Source organism: Melospiza georgiana, chromosome 1 (genome assembly GCF_028018845.1).
Source record: "Melospiza georgiana isolate bMelGeo1 chromosome 1, bMelGeo1.pri, whole genome shotgun sequence".
Classification (NCBI taxonomy): domain Eukaryota; kingdom Metazoa; phylum Chordata; class Aves; order Passeriformes; family Passerellidae; genus Melospiza; species Melospiza georgiana.
The window spans coordinates 18961032-18978120 of NC_080430.1; the positions used below are offsets into that span (position 1 = coordinate 18961032).

The 17089-nt window shown below is 49.6% G+C and overlaps 1 protein-coding gene across 1 annotated transcript; it reads right to left on the reverse strand.

Moving 5' to 3' along the window:
• Positions 1 to 897: 897 nt before the first annotated feature.
• Positions 898 to 16800, reverse strand: LOC131093984 (uncharacterized). The gene is made up of 20 exons (XM_058041451.1): positions 16650 to 16800; positions 15647 to 15758; positions 15479 to 15542; positions 15358 to 15392; positions 14986 to 15046; positions 14845 to 14901; positions 14689 to 14748; positions 13584 to 13639; positions 13071 to 13294; positions 12195 to 13027; positions 11353 to 11471; positions 6207 to 6340; positions 5699 to 5795; positions 4920 to 4975; positions 4747 to 4797; positions 4365 to 4473; positions 4221 to 4266; positions 3579 to 3677; positions 3156 to 3236; positions 898 to 3070 (listed from the first exon to the last, which is right to left on the reverse strand). The coding sequence occupies exons 1-20, from the start codon at positions 16780 to 16782 to the stop codon at positions 2741 to 2743; spliced, it is 2757 nt and encodes a 918-aa protein (XP_057897434.1). The 5' UTR covers positions 16783 to 16800; the 3' UTR covers positions 898 to 2740.
• Between the last annotated feature and the right edge of the window lie 289 nt (positions 16801 to 17089).

Sequence of the window (17089 nt, forward strand, 5' to 3'; positions counted from 1 at the left end):
CTTTGATCGTCCTCCCAGTTGTGCTTAGCAGTATATAAGCATCGCAGTGCCATCTGCGCAGGGCCAGCAGCAAAACAAAACTTTCACATGGCAGCACAAACATCCTCGGCGGCTTTTGCAGCTCGGCAAGAGAGCTACTAGAGCGTTTGTTCTTGTTCAGACAGGAGATGTCAAATTGGGAGAGGTCGAAAATACTATAAGAGGTTAGTAAACCTCGAAGGGAAATATCCAACTCCTGTTTCACTGCCGAGTGCTTCAAGGGCACTCCACAAAGACCGAGATTAGCTCCGTATTGATGCTAGAAGTAGTGATTAACTGCTATTTCGAGTAAAATTAAGCACATTTTGATCAGTGTGCTAACGTGCAAGCCTCTGCTGCAGGTTCAGAGCTGGTTTTTGGGCGAAATAATTCAACCAGTACAGTGTGATTCGCCCATGTAGCTGAGGGAATCGTGCCAAGATAGACATTCGGTCACATTGAAAGGTATCTTTCTATTAAAACGTATTTAGTTCCACTGAGGCTTTAAAAGTAATCCAGGGTAGCACAGGCAGAACATTGCACTTGCCATCAGAAAAATCAAGTTCTTCCCTTCCCGGGCAGTGCAGCTTAACAGGGGCTAAGTTTGAACAGAAAGGAGGTAAAACCTGTGGCTGACTGGAATGTGAGGATGAACCATTTGCTTATTTTCAATAATAAATCGGGGTCAAATAAAGAACAGCAAATGTTTTCAAGACAGGCAACCAAAACAAATCACTACAATTTCTAGGTTTTTTTTCCCTCCCTTTGTTATTTAAGTGTGCCATACTGTACTGTTCACTAAAATCTTTGGTACACCCAGAATTACTTCCACAAGAACAATATGTTTGTCCTTTAACACCACATTATCAACAGAGGTAATTTGCTGCTTTTCAATGAATTATCCCTTTTATTTGTTTATTTCTTTGATCAGCTATAAATGAAAGTTATTCGTGTATATAAAACTGAAGTTTTTACTGTTGAAATTGAACTGTACATGTTTACTACAGGAAAAAATATCAACTCTTGTTTAACAAGACATATACATCAATAAGCAATAACCTTGTGGAGGATTTGCAATCACCTGGTCTATAAAAACAAGCAGGACAAGTAACAGCAATTTATATGCAAAAGTAATGATTTAATGACTATAAGCAAGACAAAGCAATAAGAATTGTGCTTCTTTTGCAGACTGGAGACAATGAAATGTTTAACTACAATTTTTCCGTACAAACATGAAACAATATCCATATAGAATAAACACCCTCACAAATGTATAACTGATGGGTGATGAACACACACAAAGTTCGACCAAAGCAAAGCACAAACTGAAAAGTGTTCTGGGCTGTTCATACTTTATGGTGGAAAAGTTCCTCCTATTGAAAAAACCCCACCCATAGAAGCCTCTAATAAAATGCACCTACTTGCAGGCCATTAAAGAGAAGGCATTCTCCACAATTTATTGGAAATATTAAAGTACCAGTTAAATTTTAATGAAGTTAGTACTGTACCATATACATATATATTAAAACAAATTTAGATAAAATGCCTTCATCATCCAGCCACTTGCTGGTTCCTTAAAATTTATATCAAACAGTTTATGGCTTCTATAATGATTCCATGTGCTTTTAGAAACACAGTCCCACCACACCAAATAATAAAAAGGTAATCAAACAGGTCTAAAACTTCCATGTCTCTTGATTTCTTTTTTTCACTGTATCACTTCAACATTTGGTAAAGTAAAAATATTCCACTTGGAAGAAAAAAAAAAAAAAAAGACAAAGCAAGTAAAATTCTTTAAAGATTGCCAATTGCCTCCAGGTTATCAGAGACTTGAATGTGCTTCCCCAATACTGTAGCTCTCACACACAACGTGTTTCTTGCAGTATGAGCAAAGCTCAAACAGGCGGCATCTGCAAGGGTCGAACCTGTTTAGAAATTTAACAACCATATCATGAGTGCATGAAACACAATATTTTCTTTATAGTATTTATAAATATATCATACAATACTGTTTCCTGTTATGTCATATACCAATATGGCATTGTACAATAAGCATAATGCCATCTGATTCTTACAAAAGCGAATCATTTAAACAAGTCAGTAAATAAAACGGTAATACCCGCTTTTAGGCATACAGATTGTAAAACTGAAGTTTTCTTTTGATCGGTTCTGCGCAGCAACAGAGAAGTAAAAGATGCAACATAAGAATCAAAATGGCTAATACGCAAAAATTGTTATTCACAGTGACATGGCTACATATATGCATTTTTCTATGCATATTCTTTCAATTTTGTTGGATTTCAAGATGAAAAAGCACTTGCTTTCTACAGGTTCACAAAACAGTATAAGAACAATAACAATCGAAGAGAACGCAATGGAGGAGTTAGTCTGGATTAACAAACTACTTCCCAGGATTTGTATTGACTTCTGGAGACTCCTGGCTCCAGATGATGGAGACAGAAACAACTCCACATCATTCAGAACAGGTGAAGGTGTAACTTTCGTTTGTTTCCCAGTCCTCTGAAAAATTTACATTTCAATCTTGCGTTTCCAATAACGTCCATCCTGAATGTCACCTAGTCCGCCTTTTATAGCCAAGTTCAGTGTTACTACAAAAGAAAGCAATTTGGATGATAGTCACATGGATTAGCATCTATAAAGCTGTAATGGCATGGAGAGACCTATATAAAGGAGGGGCGAGGGTGGTAGCCTGGTTGGCACATCAACCAGATGAAGTGGCTGAGGAGCCATTTATTGATGTTTTCCGAGCTCTGTTGGTAAAGGAGGACTGGTGGTTACTGCTGGGGCTGCTGCTGGTGCCATTCATGGTGCTGGAGATGTGGGGGAACTGGGGGTGAGGAGACTGGACTGGTGTGCTGGGGCTGGGCAAACAGGAGGAGGTGGAGGGGATGCCTCCTGCTGGGCTGCTTGCCTTGTCGCTCCCAGAGTCACTTTCCAGCTCCCCACTATTATTCAAGCCTTCCCTCTGGTGACTGATCTTCATCCTCTTGCAAGTGGGTCGCACCCGGTATTTCAAGGGCAGAGGCCCATTCTGCAAAGCAAAGGGGAGACCCTGGTAAGTGCCCTGGCCAGGCCATGGCCTGCACCCTCCCGGGAGGCACACTGGCAATACTCACCCGCCTCCAGGTATAGATGTAGGCAATATCCATTAGGGTGTAGTAGTCCTTCAGAGGCTCCTCTTCATACATCACATCGATCTGTGCAAGATAGGAACCCTTGCATTAAGGAGCATCCAGGCATTTACCCCTAGCACACGACTGCTCTGAGGTAAAAGTAGCCCCACTGTCACAGATATCACAAATACATCAAGGAACAATTTCTTAATACTTTGGTATTTACAGCACTGAAAAAAATTACAATGCCACCAAACTCTACAGACAGATATTTTAAAAATAAACCAAATAATGTATAGCACACACCAGAAATACTTGGCTGTTTCCACTTGCTGGGACTGGCTGTAATGAGAAAAATGAGTCCTACCAAAAACAACCCCTGAAAACCCCAAACAAACAAACCAACCACTCTTTCCCCATGGGTACCTGGAAAGTGTTAGGTATATCCATCTTACTCCGCAGGAACTTTCTTAGATGCATCACTGTCATTGCTGCTGGGCAGCGCAAGTATCTTTTGTCATTCACCTAGTGGCACAGTAAAGAAAGTCAGTCTACTGAGAAAGCATGAGTACTCCCACCAACCTTGTATTCCAGCATTTCATGTTGAAAAAAGTGCACCTTACTAAATTATCAACTGTAATATAACAATGCCTGCTGTCTTGGAGGGCACATCAAAAAGAAGCAGCAAATTACAGCTCTAGAGAAAGTAATTTAAAATTGTAACTAATTAAATATAATACAAATATTTACATATGAATTATCTTTTTAGGGTACATATGCAATACATATTATTTTTTCATAAATTACTGAATATTTTTTCCCAAACTTTGACGAAAAATTAGATTTTGCATTAAAAATAATACTGTGGGTATTTTGAATTTTTAAAAGTTGCCTGCATATACAGCTGTATGAAAATGTTTTACCTCTTCTGTACCTAGTGCCATGATAGGAGGTGTGCTTCCTTTATTCTAGACACACATACCTACATATTTTTCCCAGCTACAGACCTGCCCCAAAGTTGTGTGTGTGTGTGATATGTTTCCCCTGGAGTAAAGGAAAGATATTTACCTCTTCCTTTGACTTTTCTTTCTCCTTATTTCCTTTTCGTTCCAGTCTGTGAGAAGAAATTACAGAATTACTACAAATAATAAATACAGATGCTATCAAATAGGTAAACATAAAATTATAAAATTTTGCCATTCTGGAACTTGCCTATTCTGGTCAAAGAATTCAATGGATAAGCTTATTATCTCATCGTCTGTTATAATTCTTTTGTCTTCATCAGCTACTTCTCCTCTGTCTTCATTAGAGCCATTGGCAGCTGCACAGAAATTTCCACAATAATTTACATTTTGAAATTCAAATCAGGAAGAATTGCAATTCTCAGTAACAAAAAAAAAAAAAAAAAAAAAAATCTTCACAGTAAGATAATGAATGAAAGCTACCTGACTGTTAAAACAATAAACTTTTATTATGCTGACTTTACTTCTTAAAATACTGTGAGGGTAATACATCACTTCTAAGTTAAAAAGGAAACAGTAAAACATCCAGCTCAATGCCACACATAATAAAGTTGCGAACGAGAAGCTTTTACCATCAGCCGACGGATGAGCAGCATAAAAATCCCTTCTTCTTTTCATTTCATCTAGATGGAAAAGCATATATTTTTCTTTTAGTAGTTACTCTGTAACTCACGGTATTGATAAAGGATAGCGGCTCTGGTTTGGTTTTTCTGCTCTTAATAAAATACCTGATTTAACTACTTACTTTTGAAAAGGCCTGGTACTAGCTTGTATACAATATCCTGGAGAGTTTTATCTGACCTGAAAGAAGAACAACCCCACAACATAAAATTAAGCAGATGAAACAATATTTTAATCCAAATGGCAGCTCCTCACTTATAAATTTTCACAACAATGAGGCATCTCCTACAAAGTGGGAGGCCAGTCATAAAAAGTTAACTTACAGGACCTTGTAATCAAACTAACCCTGCTCTAAATACCACTCTGAACCAAAACTCATCCATATTACCACAACTGAAAAAGAAGTCTCTCAGACTGAAGGAAGGCCTTAATTCTTCTTGTCCTTCCTAGAAAGCGCAGACAGCAAAATGCAGTGCTGACAACAAAAACGTTTCTGAAAGGCAAATGATATTTTAAAGGCTTTTGCCTCTTAATTTGGAAAGTTGCAGCAGGAGTTTTCATGACTAGGAGCTGTGGTTGCAGTGATGCATGTCTTGGAGATACAGAAAGCAGGGGCAAGAACTATCGGATGGTACAGCAGAATGCGGGAGAGGGAAGAGGCATCAATGACCGGTCTATGCTAAAATAGGCCAACAAAAACATCTAGAGGCATCTTCAGTTTCAATCAGTGAAGAAACTCCAAAGAGACCACATACACACGAGGTAGCTTGTAAATTGACAAGCCCTTTCAGATTTAAATTGCAGACGAAGAGATAACATTGACACCGACTACTGCTGGTCTCCTCACATAAAGCAAAAACAGAGATACAGAGATGCAATGCGCACTTCCCAACTTTCTCCTACCTTATATTCAAAAGCGGTCGAGTTTTGTGAACTTGGACATCACAGATAGGACAATACTTGCTGGTCTCCAAGTAACGCACGATACAGGTCTTACAAACTGTAAGTCAAACACCACAGGCTTTTAGTGATGCTCCTAGGTGCCGCTCAGATATGCATAGAAAAAGGTGCGATTTTCTAAACTATGCAAGCTAGAGCAAATCGTCCATTGTCAGCAACACGCTGCTTAAGCTAAACAACTACCCAAATAAGCTGCAATTACCATGAAAAGGAGACGCTTATGGCACATATATTATTACTTTAACAAAGACCGTAGGGCCGTCCTCAGAAAATCTGCACCGCGGCTGGAACACCTACTTCCCCTCTCGTCGGGGAGGAGGAGGGCGTCGGTCCCGAGCCCCTCGGGGGTTTGGGCTTGGGAGGATTTTTTTTTTTTTCGTGTGTGTTCCCGGGATGTCGGGAAAGGAGGGAAGCGGCGGGTGAAAAACGCGGAGCGCCCGGTCGTACTTACAGGAGTGGAGGCACTCTATGATGGTTGTTGCATCAATGAAGTACCCGCCGCAGAGCACGCACATGAGATGGGGGTTTAGCTCGGTTATTTTGATTCTGGTTGTTCGGTGCATTTTGGCGTGGCGAGGAGCGGCTCTGAAAGACACACACACACACAGAGGACCGGTCAGCGGGGCCAAGCGCGGCGGCGTCCCAGGTGCCGCGGTCCGGCGCATCCCCTTCCCCCGTGCATCGCATCGCATCCCCCGGCGCAGAGGAAGACCGAGCGCGGAAGACGAAGGCGGCGGCGGCGGCGCGGGGCCGGGCGGCGGGCGAGGGCCGGTCCCGAGGCCGGCGGGGCGTCCCCGCACCGCACCGCCCCGGGCCGGCCTGGGCGCAGCCCCGCGGAGGGGCGGTCGTTCCGCGGCACCCACCGCGCCGTTCCCCGGCGGGCACGGGCGATTCCCGCGGCGCGGCGGCACCGGCCGGCTCGGGCTGCGCGGGCGGCTCGGCGGCGATGCGGCGGGGAGCTCCGGGGGCGACACGGCGGGCACCGGGCTGCCGGCGAGCAGCACAAAGGGGAACCAGCGCCTCCCGGTGCGGCTGCCCTGGCATTTCCGGAGCGCGGGGAGGGGCGGCGGGGGGAGGGACGGCGGGGGGGGGGGACACACGCACCTCGGAGCGGGGCCGGGCACCGGGGCGGCGGGGCCGGCCCGCCGGGGGGGTCCGGGCGGCTGCCGCTGCGGCTCGGTGCCGATCCGGATCTGCTCCGCTCTCCGAGGGGGTTGCTATAGCAACTTACACTTACACTTGGCATCCTGCCACCGCTGGGAACACACGAGAGCCGGGCGGGGGGCGGCCGGGGGGGCGGGCCGGGCCGGGCCGGGCCGGGCCAGGGGGTGGGACGCGGGGCCCGGGGGCTGGCGCTGGGGGTGGAGGGGCCGAGGAGCCCGCGGGGGTCTGGGAGCCCGGCCGCGAAGAGAGGGGAGGGGGAGGGCGGGAGCGGCCCGGGCGGGGTCGGGTGGCACAGCCCGAGGGTGCCCGGGCGCGGTGCGGGGCGGCCCGGCCGGCGGGGGCGGCCCCGGGCTTCGGGGTCTCAGCCTGGCGGCGGCGAGTGCCAGAGGCTCCTCCCGAGCCTCGGCCATTTCGGATCCTCTCAGGGGCCTCTCTCCACGTCGACTCGGTGCGAGGAGCTGCTCTGAGATAGCTCCTCTCCCCCTCCGCTCCCTCCCTCCGGCGAGCAGAACCGCGCCGCGCTCCCGGACCGAGCCCCTGCCCCGCCAGAGGGGTGCCGAGCCCCAGCTCCCGCTCCACCGCGCCGGCATCCCCGCTCCCTCCTTCTCTGCTCTCCTCGCTTTTCTCCTTCCTACCTCTCTCTCATCCCCAGCTCTCTTTCTCTTTCTTTCCTTCTCCCACCTTTTGACGCTTGTTTGAAAATCATCCCGCGGACGAGGCAAGCGCGGTGCAAAGTTTTGCAAAAGGTGTAAAAGAGATTTGCATCACCAGAGTAAGGTGCTCGGACGGGAGAAAACGAGTCTCCGGATACTTAAGTAACCCCCCTTTTCAGCAATAAAGCTCACCGAGAAGGGGGAAAAAGCCCAAACCGACTTTAAACGGTACATTAGTGACAACATGCGAAGGACCATGTGACCAGATCATTCCTAAAGCTAAATCAACACCTTGTCAACACAATGCAGTGACAAGAGTGAAAAACAAATGTCATTTTCATAGTCTGAAACCCATAAAACCCCATTGCATGCACTGGCACCAACGCTAGATGCATACACACTGTTTAAAATGAGAGGGAATAACAGATAAAGGGAAAAGCACACACAGGGAAAAATCCTTGTCAGCCACGTCAATTGTAGAGTAAATTATTTTCTGTCAACCAGATCCTGAAAAATGTAATGTAACAACGTTGCTCCACTCCAAGCTATTAATTTCCCCAGGTCAGTGCTCCCAGCACACCAAATCCTGCCCCTGGTCCCCTCTCCTCCCGAGGCAGAGCTTGCGAGCCACCTCACCGCAGCACCGAATGCTCAATATGCGAGCAGCCACTCGCAAACTTCAATGTTAGGCAGCGGAAAGAAGGGGAAAAAAAAAAAAAAAAAAAAAAAAAAAAAAAGAGAGGAAAAAAGTGGCAACACAGTAATGTTTCTAAAAAGCTTTGAACGTCAGCCAAACTGACCAGGACAGGGGTACAATATTCGTCAGAAGTGTGCACAGCGCCAACGAGCGACCCCGACCAGGAAACTTCTCTTGTTGCTGCAGGAGAACCCTTGAGTGAACAGCAGATAAAACTCCCCAACATCAAACCATAGCCGGCCAACACAAAGAAAAGCAAAGTTCCAGAAGCACCAAGCCCGACCAGGTCCCCAAAGCTGTTCCCAGCACCGTGCGGGAAAGCAAGACCCCCGCTGCATTGTACTGCGGTTTAAATGTCGCTTCCAGGGTCCCTGACCCTCCGCTTCTTCCTTTTAAACTGATACCGGGGTTTTGCTTTTCCCAGAAAAGGCAGAGACGGAGTTTCTGCACGCCTCTCTGAAGAGCCCAGCGCCCTGAAGCCGGCGGCTCTGGAGTCCCTTTAGGTACTTACACATGGACAGCTTTCACGGTTCTGTGTTTTATTTGTTCAAGGCACTACCTTAGAATTCATAAATATCTAAACCAAAAAAAAACCCCAGCAGTGACCGAGGTCACACAAGTCGGCTGACCGAGAATTCCTTCCCAGCCCTGACAGACTGGGACAAACCTTTCAAGACATTAACGCGTTTATTTCACGCAGGCGAAGCCCCTTCCTAAATGGAGGGGGATTAAATTCAACCGTGAAACCTGTTTTGTCGAAGCAACCCCTAAATGCGGATTATTTATTGCCCAAAGTTAGCACATTTTCAACGTGCTATGAGCTATCTTGAAAATCAGTGATTTCCCCCAGCGTGCTGAACTAGGCACTTAATTTCTCCCCAAAAGCCACCCGCACAGGCACACGCGTGTCTGTGCCTGCGGGGAGGTAACATGAACGCAGCACATTTTACTACATCAGCCTGAGTTTAATATCTTGGTACGAGGGAAACCCTTTCAGATGTTTTTTCTGCTCCTGCTGATCGCACGGTGAATGCCAACACTTCACAGAAATACAAACAGCCTCTTAGCCAGGACAATATATATTTACACATTGACACATGAAACAACTAAACGTAAAATATATGTGGATAATACCTGCTACAAGTAAACACTGCCAGCCAGCCGATTATACAGAGGCCTTAAACAAGTTATGTCAAAATGAAGAAAAACAGAAGTGCATTCTCCTGCTAAGAATCAGCTACATTATTAAAAATCCATAAAGGCAATAAGCTATCAAACCTTGCTCGACAGGTCACTAACAGAAAATACATACATAAAAAACCAGAAGCATCGCTCGGGTAGGTTTGTGTACTTTGTACCCATCTCCTCTCGGAAAACTCTCATCAGGAATAAAGCAGCCTTCATTCTACATCTTCACCCATTATCAGCCAGAGCCACTTGTACTATCGAGCCTGTTATTACTCTTTCGCTTAAGAATGGCCACATATGTTTTAAAGGAGAGGACAGTAGTCCATTCAGAGGAGGCACACGAACCTCAAGTATCTCTGCGCAACTCGCTGCAGCGAGAAAAGCCCTGAATATTGGCAACAGAGTGCAAAAGGACCCCAGGCTCTCAAATCGCCTCCCTGGGACTAGGCGCAAGACACAATCTATCTACTTTAAAAAATACACTAAAATGTTAATTTTGTAATATCTAAGCGATCAGGTAGGTCAAGACTTCGTGTCTCTGGCAAAGTGCAACACAAGTCTCAGTTCCCAGGACGGGCTGCACAGAGTCACTCAAAGTAGTTTCACTGGACTGTACTGAACGTCCCTGGTCTTAGGGACAGTCCCACAACAGAAGCTGCTCTCACCACTACAGACTACGCAAAAAAATTCTTTTAGCGACAAGCTTGCAAATGGGCACACATGCCCAGGTTTTCCTCCACTTTCCTGGAGAGTGGAGGAGTGAATCAAAGTTTTTAGAGGCTGAAAAATTACTGCCTCACTTTTATGGAAATGCGATTTTTTTCCTGCTTATTTTCACCTGATTATTTGCAAATGTTTACAGCAGACACCCAGAAACATCCCGCTTTATATATTGCCAAGGCCATTCAATTATAAAAACATAACACCAGCAACTTTCAAGTGCTGCCCATAAGCAGCACGAGGAGCCCACTCGTGACATCTTTAAGATCTGACAAAGGATTTCATGTAAATTTACCCTTCCTGGGGCTCAGGGTAAAAAAAAAAATACCAATCAGAGAAAAGAAATTCACACACACCACCCCCCCTCCGCGTCCCGCAGACACATCACCTTTGCTCCAAAGGCTCCAGCAAACCGCTCGCCCCAGCTCCCCAAGACTGCATTAAAAGTGCTACCCTTGCCCCCCAAAAAAGTTATTTCTCGGCGTTGACTACCCCTTGCCTCTCCCAGTAGGCACAAACCCCTAAAGTTCAGCATTTAGAGCAGAAATGTAAGAGGAGACATTGGAAACAACTGGGAACCGCCATCTTACAACCCATCCAATTTCACAGAAGTACTTGTCCAACTTAAGTTAATAACATTTTCTGCTGGGTGCCCCGGCGCCTAACAACCCCCCCATGAGGATCGCTACCCCCCACTGGCTCCGTCTCTATAAAATGGGTGCATTATCTGACATTTTAACTCCCCCCAGACACATTTCTTTCGGGGAGGACTGAAATCACTTGACCCAGGCAGCTCCAGATTTCACGAACGTCCCTGTTTAATCAAAATCTGCCTTTAAACAAAGGGCGCTCGGGCCGGGCTGGCAGCAGGGTCGGGAAATATAAATATTCTCCTCGGGGGCCATGTGCACAGAAAGGTTTTAGGGGGCGTCTGGAGAAAGAAAGGAACTAAAATTTGCAAATGTGGGTGCGTAACGCGAGCGAGTGCACAGGCTGCTGCTGCTGCGTGTCTCTATGTGTGTGTGTGGCTAGAGCAGCCTGTCAGCGCTTTTCCCATACGGAGAGCTCGGGGGACACCTAGGCGCCCCTTTGCAGCCCCCAAACCGGCCGAAAACCGCCGCCGAGCCCCCTTCGCCCCCCGCCCTCGGTAAGGCGACACCTCGCTTCATACGTACCCGGAAAACGGAGCCGGTTGGTGATGATCGGAGCGGCCAAAAAAGACAATGAAAGTTAAAAGTCGTTCAGCAGAAAATGAATGTGAGCCAAGCGGCCATCTTGAAATGAACTGCAGACGCTGTCAATTGCAATAAGCTTATTGCCGCCGCCGCCGCTGCGCTCCGCTCATTTTAGTTACAGAACGCCCGGGTCTCCTCGGCTGCTCGCGGGCCCTTCTCGCTCGCTCCCTCGCTCTCTCGCTCCCTCCGAGTTGGCCGCCCGGGCGGCTCAGGCGCTGCGAGCGCACAGTCTCCCCGGTCCGGATGGGTCCTCTCTCCACCAGCCCATTGTCTCTCCCTCTGCCCCCCGCTCCGCCTCGCGGCCTCTCTCGCGTTCCTTCTTTTATTATTATTGTTATTATTACGAGTATTATTGTTGTTGTTATTTCATAGTTGGTGGCGGGGACCCGGGGAGGGAAGGAGGGCGGGCGGGCGGGCGGGCGGGAGGAGGGCGGAGGAGGGAAGAATGCAACGCTGAAGGCACACAGTGGAAACTGACACCGTCCCCAAAATGGCTCGGAGTTCGCCCGCCCCGCCAGCGTCACGTGGGGCGCCTCATTCCTTAAGGGCGGCCTGGGAATTAGCGGCGCTGCCGCCGGGGCCCGGCAGCCTCCCCGTGACCCAATCCCGCAACCCGGCCGCCTCCTCCCCCTCCGCCTCCCCCCTCGCTCCCTCCCTCCCCTCCCCCGCCCGCCACCCCCTCCCTTCCCTCCCTCCTCCTTTCCTCCCTCCCTCCCCTCCCCCCGGCCCTGCACGCGCTCGCCCGCGCGCCGCCGATGCCTCCTTTTCCTCCTTTTCCTCACCGCCCGCCCCGACCCCCGGCCCCGCTCCGCGGCTCCCGCCCGCCGCAGCGCCTCCCGCCCTCCTTCTCCGCGCTCCCTCCGCCCGCGCCGCGGCTCCCCTTCAGCCGCCGCGCCCCCCGCCCTGGCCGGCGCTGCCCTCTCCATCCTGGCCGCGCCGCAGCCCCACAGCCCCGCAGCCCGCCGGCTCCCCGGCTCCACACGCCGCGCGCCGCCCTGCCCGCGCAGCCCTCGCCTCCCTCCGCGCACTTGTTGCGCGCTCCCACCCCCGCACGCCCCGTCCCGCCGCGCGGGGACCCCGCGGGCACCCGCACCGCGGCCTCGCGCCTCCGCCACCGCGTGCGCGCAGCCGCGCGCCCCTCGCCCCGCCGCGCCCGCCCGGGGCCGCGCGGAGCCGCCGCCGTCGAGGCAGCGCGTCCCCTCGAGGGCCGCGCGGGCGCTTCTCCGCCCCGAGCGGCGGCGGGAGAGGGTGTCGCGGGGTCCCGCGGGGTCCCCACATCCCGCGGGCGGGACGGACGGCCCCGAGCGGGAGGGAGGGAACGGGGGAAACCCGCGCGGTGCTCGCCTCCGGCGAGGGTAAGACGCCGCCCGCCGCTCGGGCGCTGAGGAGCGGAGAGGAAAATGCTCCGCCGTGAGGGACCGGCCGCCGTCGCGCATCCTGCGCGGGGCCGCTGTCCCTCGGCGGCAGGTGCGGGCGGAGCGCGCCGCGGAGCCCCTCCGCAGCTGCGGGCGGGAGCGAACGGAGAGCAGCGCGGCCCAGGGCGAGCCGGAGACGCCGGCAGCAGCCGCGCCGTCGAGCCGGAGCCGCCACCCGGCTCCGCTCCATCCCGCGGACTCTGCCGGCTTTCCGCAAGGCGCCCCGGCTCCACAAGATTAAACCGAATCCTCTCTCGCCCCCCGCGCCGGGGTCCGGCTTCTCCTCGTAGGAGGGATGTAAGATCGGCTGCAAGTGACAAAGCGCGGCGGGCGATTCAGCAAACGCGCCGCAGCCGCGGCACGGGAAGAAGGCGCTTTTGCCTCGCTGAGCTGATCTAACGTTTAGCATCTTACTTTTAGGTACAGCTAATTCATCCATAGAAATTGCACAACAGGCGCGAATAAACCTTTATTAGATCACAGAGAAAAATAAGCAGTGACAGTTGTAAAAATATACAAAACAAGACAGAAGGAATACTTTGATGACACCACAGTTCAGCAAATATTTAACAGGAGTTAATAAAAAAAAATTACATGAGCGAGGAATACCCAGTGCAGACGTAAAAAAATTCATTTAATTCACATCCAAGGACTTAAAAAAACCCCAGTTTGCATCAAGAGATGAAAGACATTTGCCATTTAGGAGACACTTAGGAAGGAGAGTGCTTCAGCAGGCTGACACCCTCCTTCAATCACATCTGAGTCGCTCGTTCTAGACTTTTTGCAGCATCTTTTAGCTTTCCCACTAAGTCCTAAGAGATGAAATAGAGTCTTAGAATAAGCATATTTTTTAAAGGTCAGCTAGAAGAACAGGGTATTTTTTTAAAACAGAGACTCAAGTGAAACCAGCATCTTGTAGTACAAAGAAGTGTTGCAACTGATGAACAATGCAAGCAAATAATTCAAGCGCTCTGTATTTTACAATGTAGTCAGAAAAGTGGGAACTGAAGGAAAACTCTTTTAAATGTATTTTCTCCTAAAATAGATCATTATTATTTCACGTAGATTTTATTGGTATTGCCACAATGGCTAATGCTGACATTTGCTTCTGGCTTTGAGGTACATCGTGGATTTCTAAAACACTGAAAATATTTTGGGTGCAATTTTGTACTAGGACCATTCTCCAGCCAAAGCACATCAGATTTCACTATGCCAGCAAACCAACTAGAAACACTCATTACTGACAAAAGGACAGCTTTTGAGACACACTTAAAAAGAGAAGGTGTAAACCTTAAGTTTTAATATCTTGCTTTTCCTCTCCCACCAAGCCCCATTCCCGATCCTCCAGAGTTTGGTCACTTCCAAGCATTACAATACCTCCATTGTTCAGTTACACATTTAAATCGCTAAACAAAGATCAACGTTTGTTTCAGGACATTTCTTACATGTCATTAACACCACTGAAGAGCCTTCAGTTCCTTCTCTATTTTTAATCATGACACATTTAAATCACTGAACCAGCTTCTTTAATCATTTCTCTAAAGCACGGGAAATCAGAGTTTCAGAAAAGGATGAGTTTCCTCCCACATATACATATGGATTACAGTTATGAAAACAGACAAAATATTTATGCACGTATGTAAAACACTCCCCACGCAACTGCATTCAGTTACTTTCCAACTTTATTTGAAAAGACAGTAAAAATACACTTGGATAACCTTTATGGAAAACTCTTACCCTCCCAGTATTGGATTTTTTTTTAAAGTAATAGTGTATATTATTTAATTTTGATGGGCAAATTGTTAAAAGCATGGACATCCACAATTGGGGCTAAGCACAGAAAGATGAAGGAAACAAGTACCTGTAATTGCTCCATTGTACAACTAAAACTAACATCTGGGTGTGATCCTGAATCACTGTTCTGAAGGGGAAAAAAAAGGAAAGAAACAGCAATGTCTATTGTATTAAAAAAATTAATAATGCATTTTTTCCTTTGAGGGTGCTGGGAGTACAGTACCTCTACATTTAAGGTCACCAAATAGGAAGGCTGATAAGTTTTATGAAGTTGATTGTTCTAAATTAAAAACAAAGAACATATAAAAATCCAGGTCTCAGCATTAAAACAGACTAAAGAAACACCTTGATCTGTTAAAATTACCTTGATCTGATATTCCAAGCGCCAAGACACGTCAGTTATATGGAGAGGAGATCTGCCTATGCTGGAAGACACAACAGTTACAAGTCCTCTATGCTAAAAGAAAAGGTCATTTTCTCAAGCTGTCCATCAATAAAGAACTTTTCATGATCCTGGTAATGCTTTTTGGGAGGTTCTAAAAGGTTATTTTAGAGTAGAATTTCAAATGAAGAAAATTTTCAATAGCTGTTTTCTAGAGTTTGTTAAAAATGCACTTTATTTTTTAATGGCACAATATTACTTACTTTAATCACCTAAAGTACGCAGAAGTGTTTTCAAGGACAGTTTCAAACTAACTGTAAGTGAAACCATGTTTCTGCTGAGTGATTCACCTACCTTCCCAATAGGATTTCCAATGCATCCTTGTTTTTCTGAAGCAAGAGAAAAAAAAAATTACTAGGTTCAATAAATTCCTATGAAATAAGAAAAAGTAATATGCTAAAGTTGGTTTAAAAACCTGATATTCGGTGCAAAATTGTTCTATCCTCTCTTTATCCAGTTTGCAGTCTTCTAGGCACGTGCTACAGGGAAAAAGAATTTATTAGTTTTCTGTTAACATAAACTCAGCAGTACACTTCTAAGTAACAACTGCTAGAAAAATGGTGTAGCTTCCAAGTATGAGTACCTTATAGCAGATATGTCAGCTTTCTGCTTCCCTGCCTCCAGAATACACATTGCAGCCGCAGCATGGCAATGTTTTAATACTGTAGGGTCAATATCTTTCAGGTCTGGATCATCTAAAATAAATGAATTACTGATGACACACTTATTTGCCAAACCCCAGCAGACGGTACCAAAGGCTGCTGCTCGCCCTTTGAACGCTATCTTTCCCACAAAAGCGTCAAAATGAAACACGTTTGGTGTTTCAGAGCGAGAGGACAGAGCAAGCAGGCAAGGTGTGAGGAGGCGGAGGGGAAGGTGAGGGCTGAAGCACCGGCTGGGGCGAGCCGTGCCAGGCGGGGCTGTGCGGCGCTGGGCGCCCCGCCGCCCCCAAGCTCCTTCCCGTTAAAAAAAAAAAAAAAAAAAAAAAAAAGGGGAAAAAACCAAAAAAGGAAAGAAGGAAAACCTCAGTTTCCTCTGCGAGCCCCGTCCGCGATCGCCAGCAGCCTCTCAATGGCGAGAAGCGGGGCTGGGGACACCGGTCGGGAGGGGCACCGGGACCGCCCGCCCACCGCCCCGGCCCGGCACCGGCGGCTCGCTCGGTCCGCGGAGGCGGCGGCGGAGTCATTAACGCCGCAAAATGAATTGCACGGCCGCGCACCCTCGGGCCGGGGCTGCCGGGGGACGCGTCCCCGCGCGAAAAGCCCGGCAGGGTGGCAGCGAGGGAACACGGCCCCCTCAGGCCGGCCCAGCCCGCGGACACGAACGCGCGGGGACCCTTCCCGGCCCGCCCCCCTTACTTGGGACAGCGCGGAGCTTTAACGGAGCGGGCGAGCATTAGCGATGACACCCGCGCAGCGGCACCCTGGAGCCGCCCGCGGGCAGGAGCCGCCCCGCGGGTGTGCGCGGGCAGCGCCCGCTGCAGCGCGGACACGCGCGGACATCCGCGGGGACGCACGGAGCCCCGCGCCCCCCTGCGCGCCCCGCGGAGCGGCGCGGCCCGCACCCGCCGCCGCGGCACGCCTTACCCAGCGCGGCCTGCGGGTCATCCAGGAGGCTGCGGAAGGCGGCGCGGAGCAGGGCGGCGAACGGGCGGCGGGGGAAGCGGCGGGGGTCGCCCAGCAGCCGCCACCCGCCCTGCGCGTACGGCGACAGCTCCATTGTGGGCGCCGTGACCTTCGACACGCGCCCACGTGACGCGCGCGCAGCTGATCGCGGGCGCGAGGCGGGGCCGCCGCCGCCGCGGGGCGGGCGCGGGCGGGGCGCGAGGCGGCGGTGCCGGTGCGCGCCCGCGGAACCCGCGCGGGGCGCGCGCACCCTCACACGGCCGCCGCCCTGCCCCGCCCGGCCCCGCCGCCGCCCGGCCCTCTCCACGCGTGGCCCCCTCGCTCCCTGCGGCTCGGAATGGGAGGCGGTGCCGTTTCCGTGGGAGATGGATGCGCCGCCAGGGCGTGTTTGGGGGGGTAAT

What these genes read in the sequence shown, in the direction of transcription:
- LOC131093984 (XM_058041451.1), bottom strand. Translation starts at nt 16,782, where the DNA reads ATGGAGCTGTCGCCGTACGCGCAGGGCGGGTGGCGGCTGCTGGGCGAC. An exon ending in GCTGACATATCTGCTATAAG is followed by an intron (nt 15,543 to 15,646) that starts GTACTCATACTT and finishes TTTTCCCTGTAG; the next exon opens with CACGTGCCTAGAAGACTGCA. An exon ending in CATAGAGTGCCTCCACTCCT is followed by an intron (nt 5,796 to 6,206) that starts GTAAGTACGACC and finishes TTTGACTTACAG; the next exon opens with TTTGTAAGACCTGTATCGTG.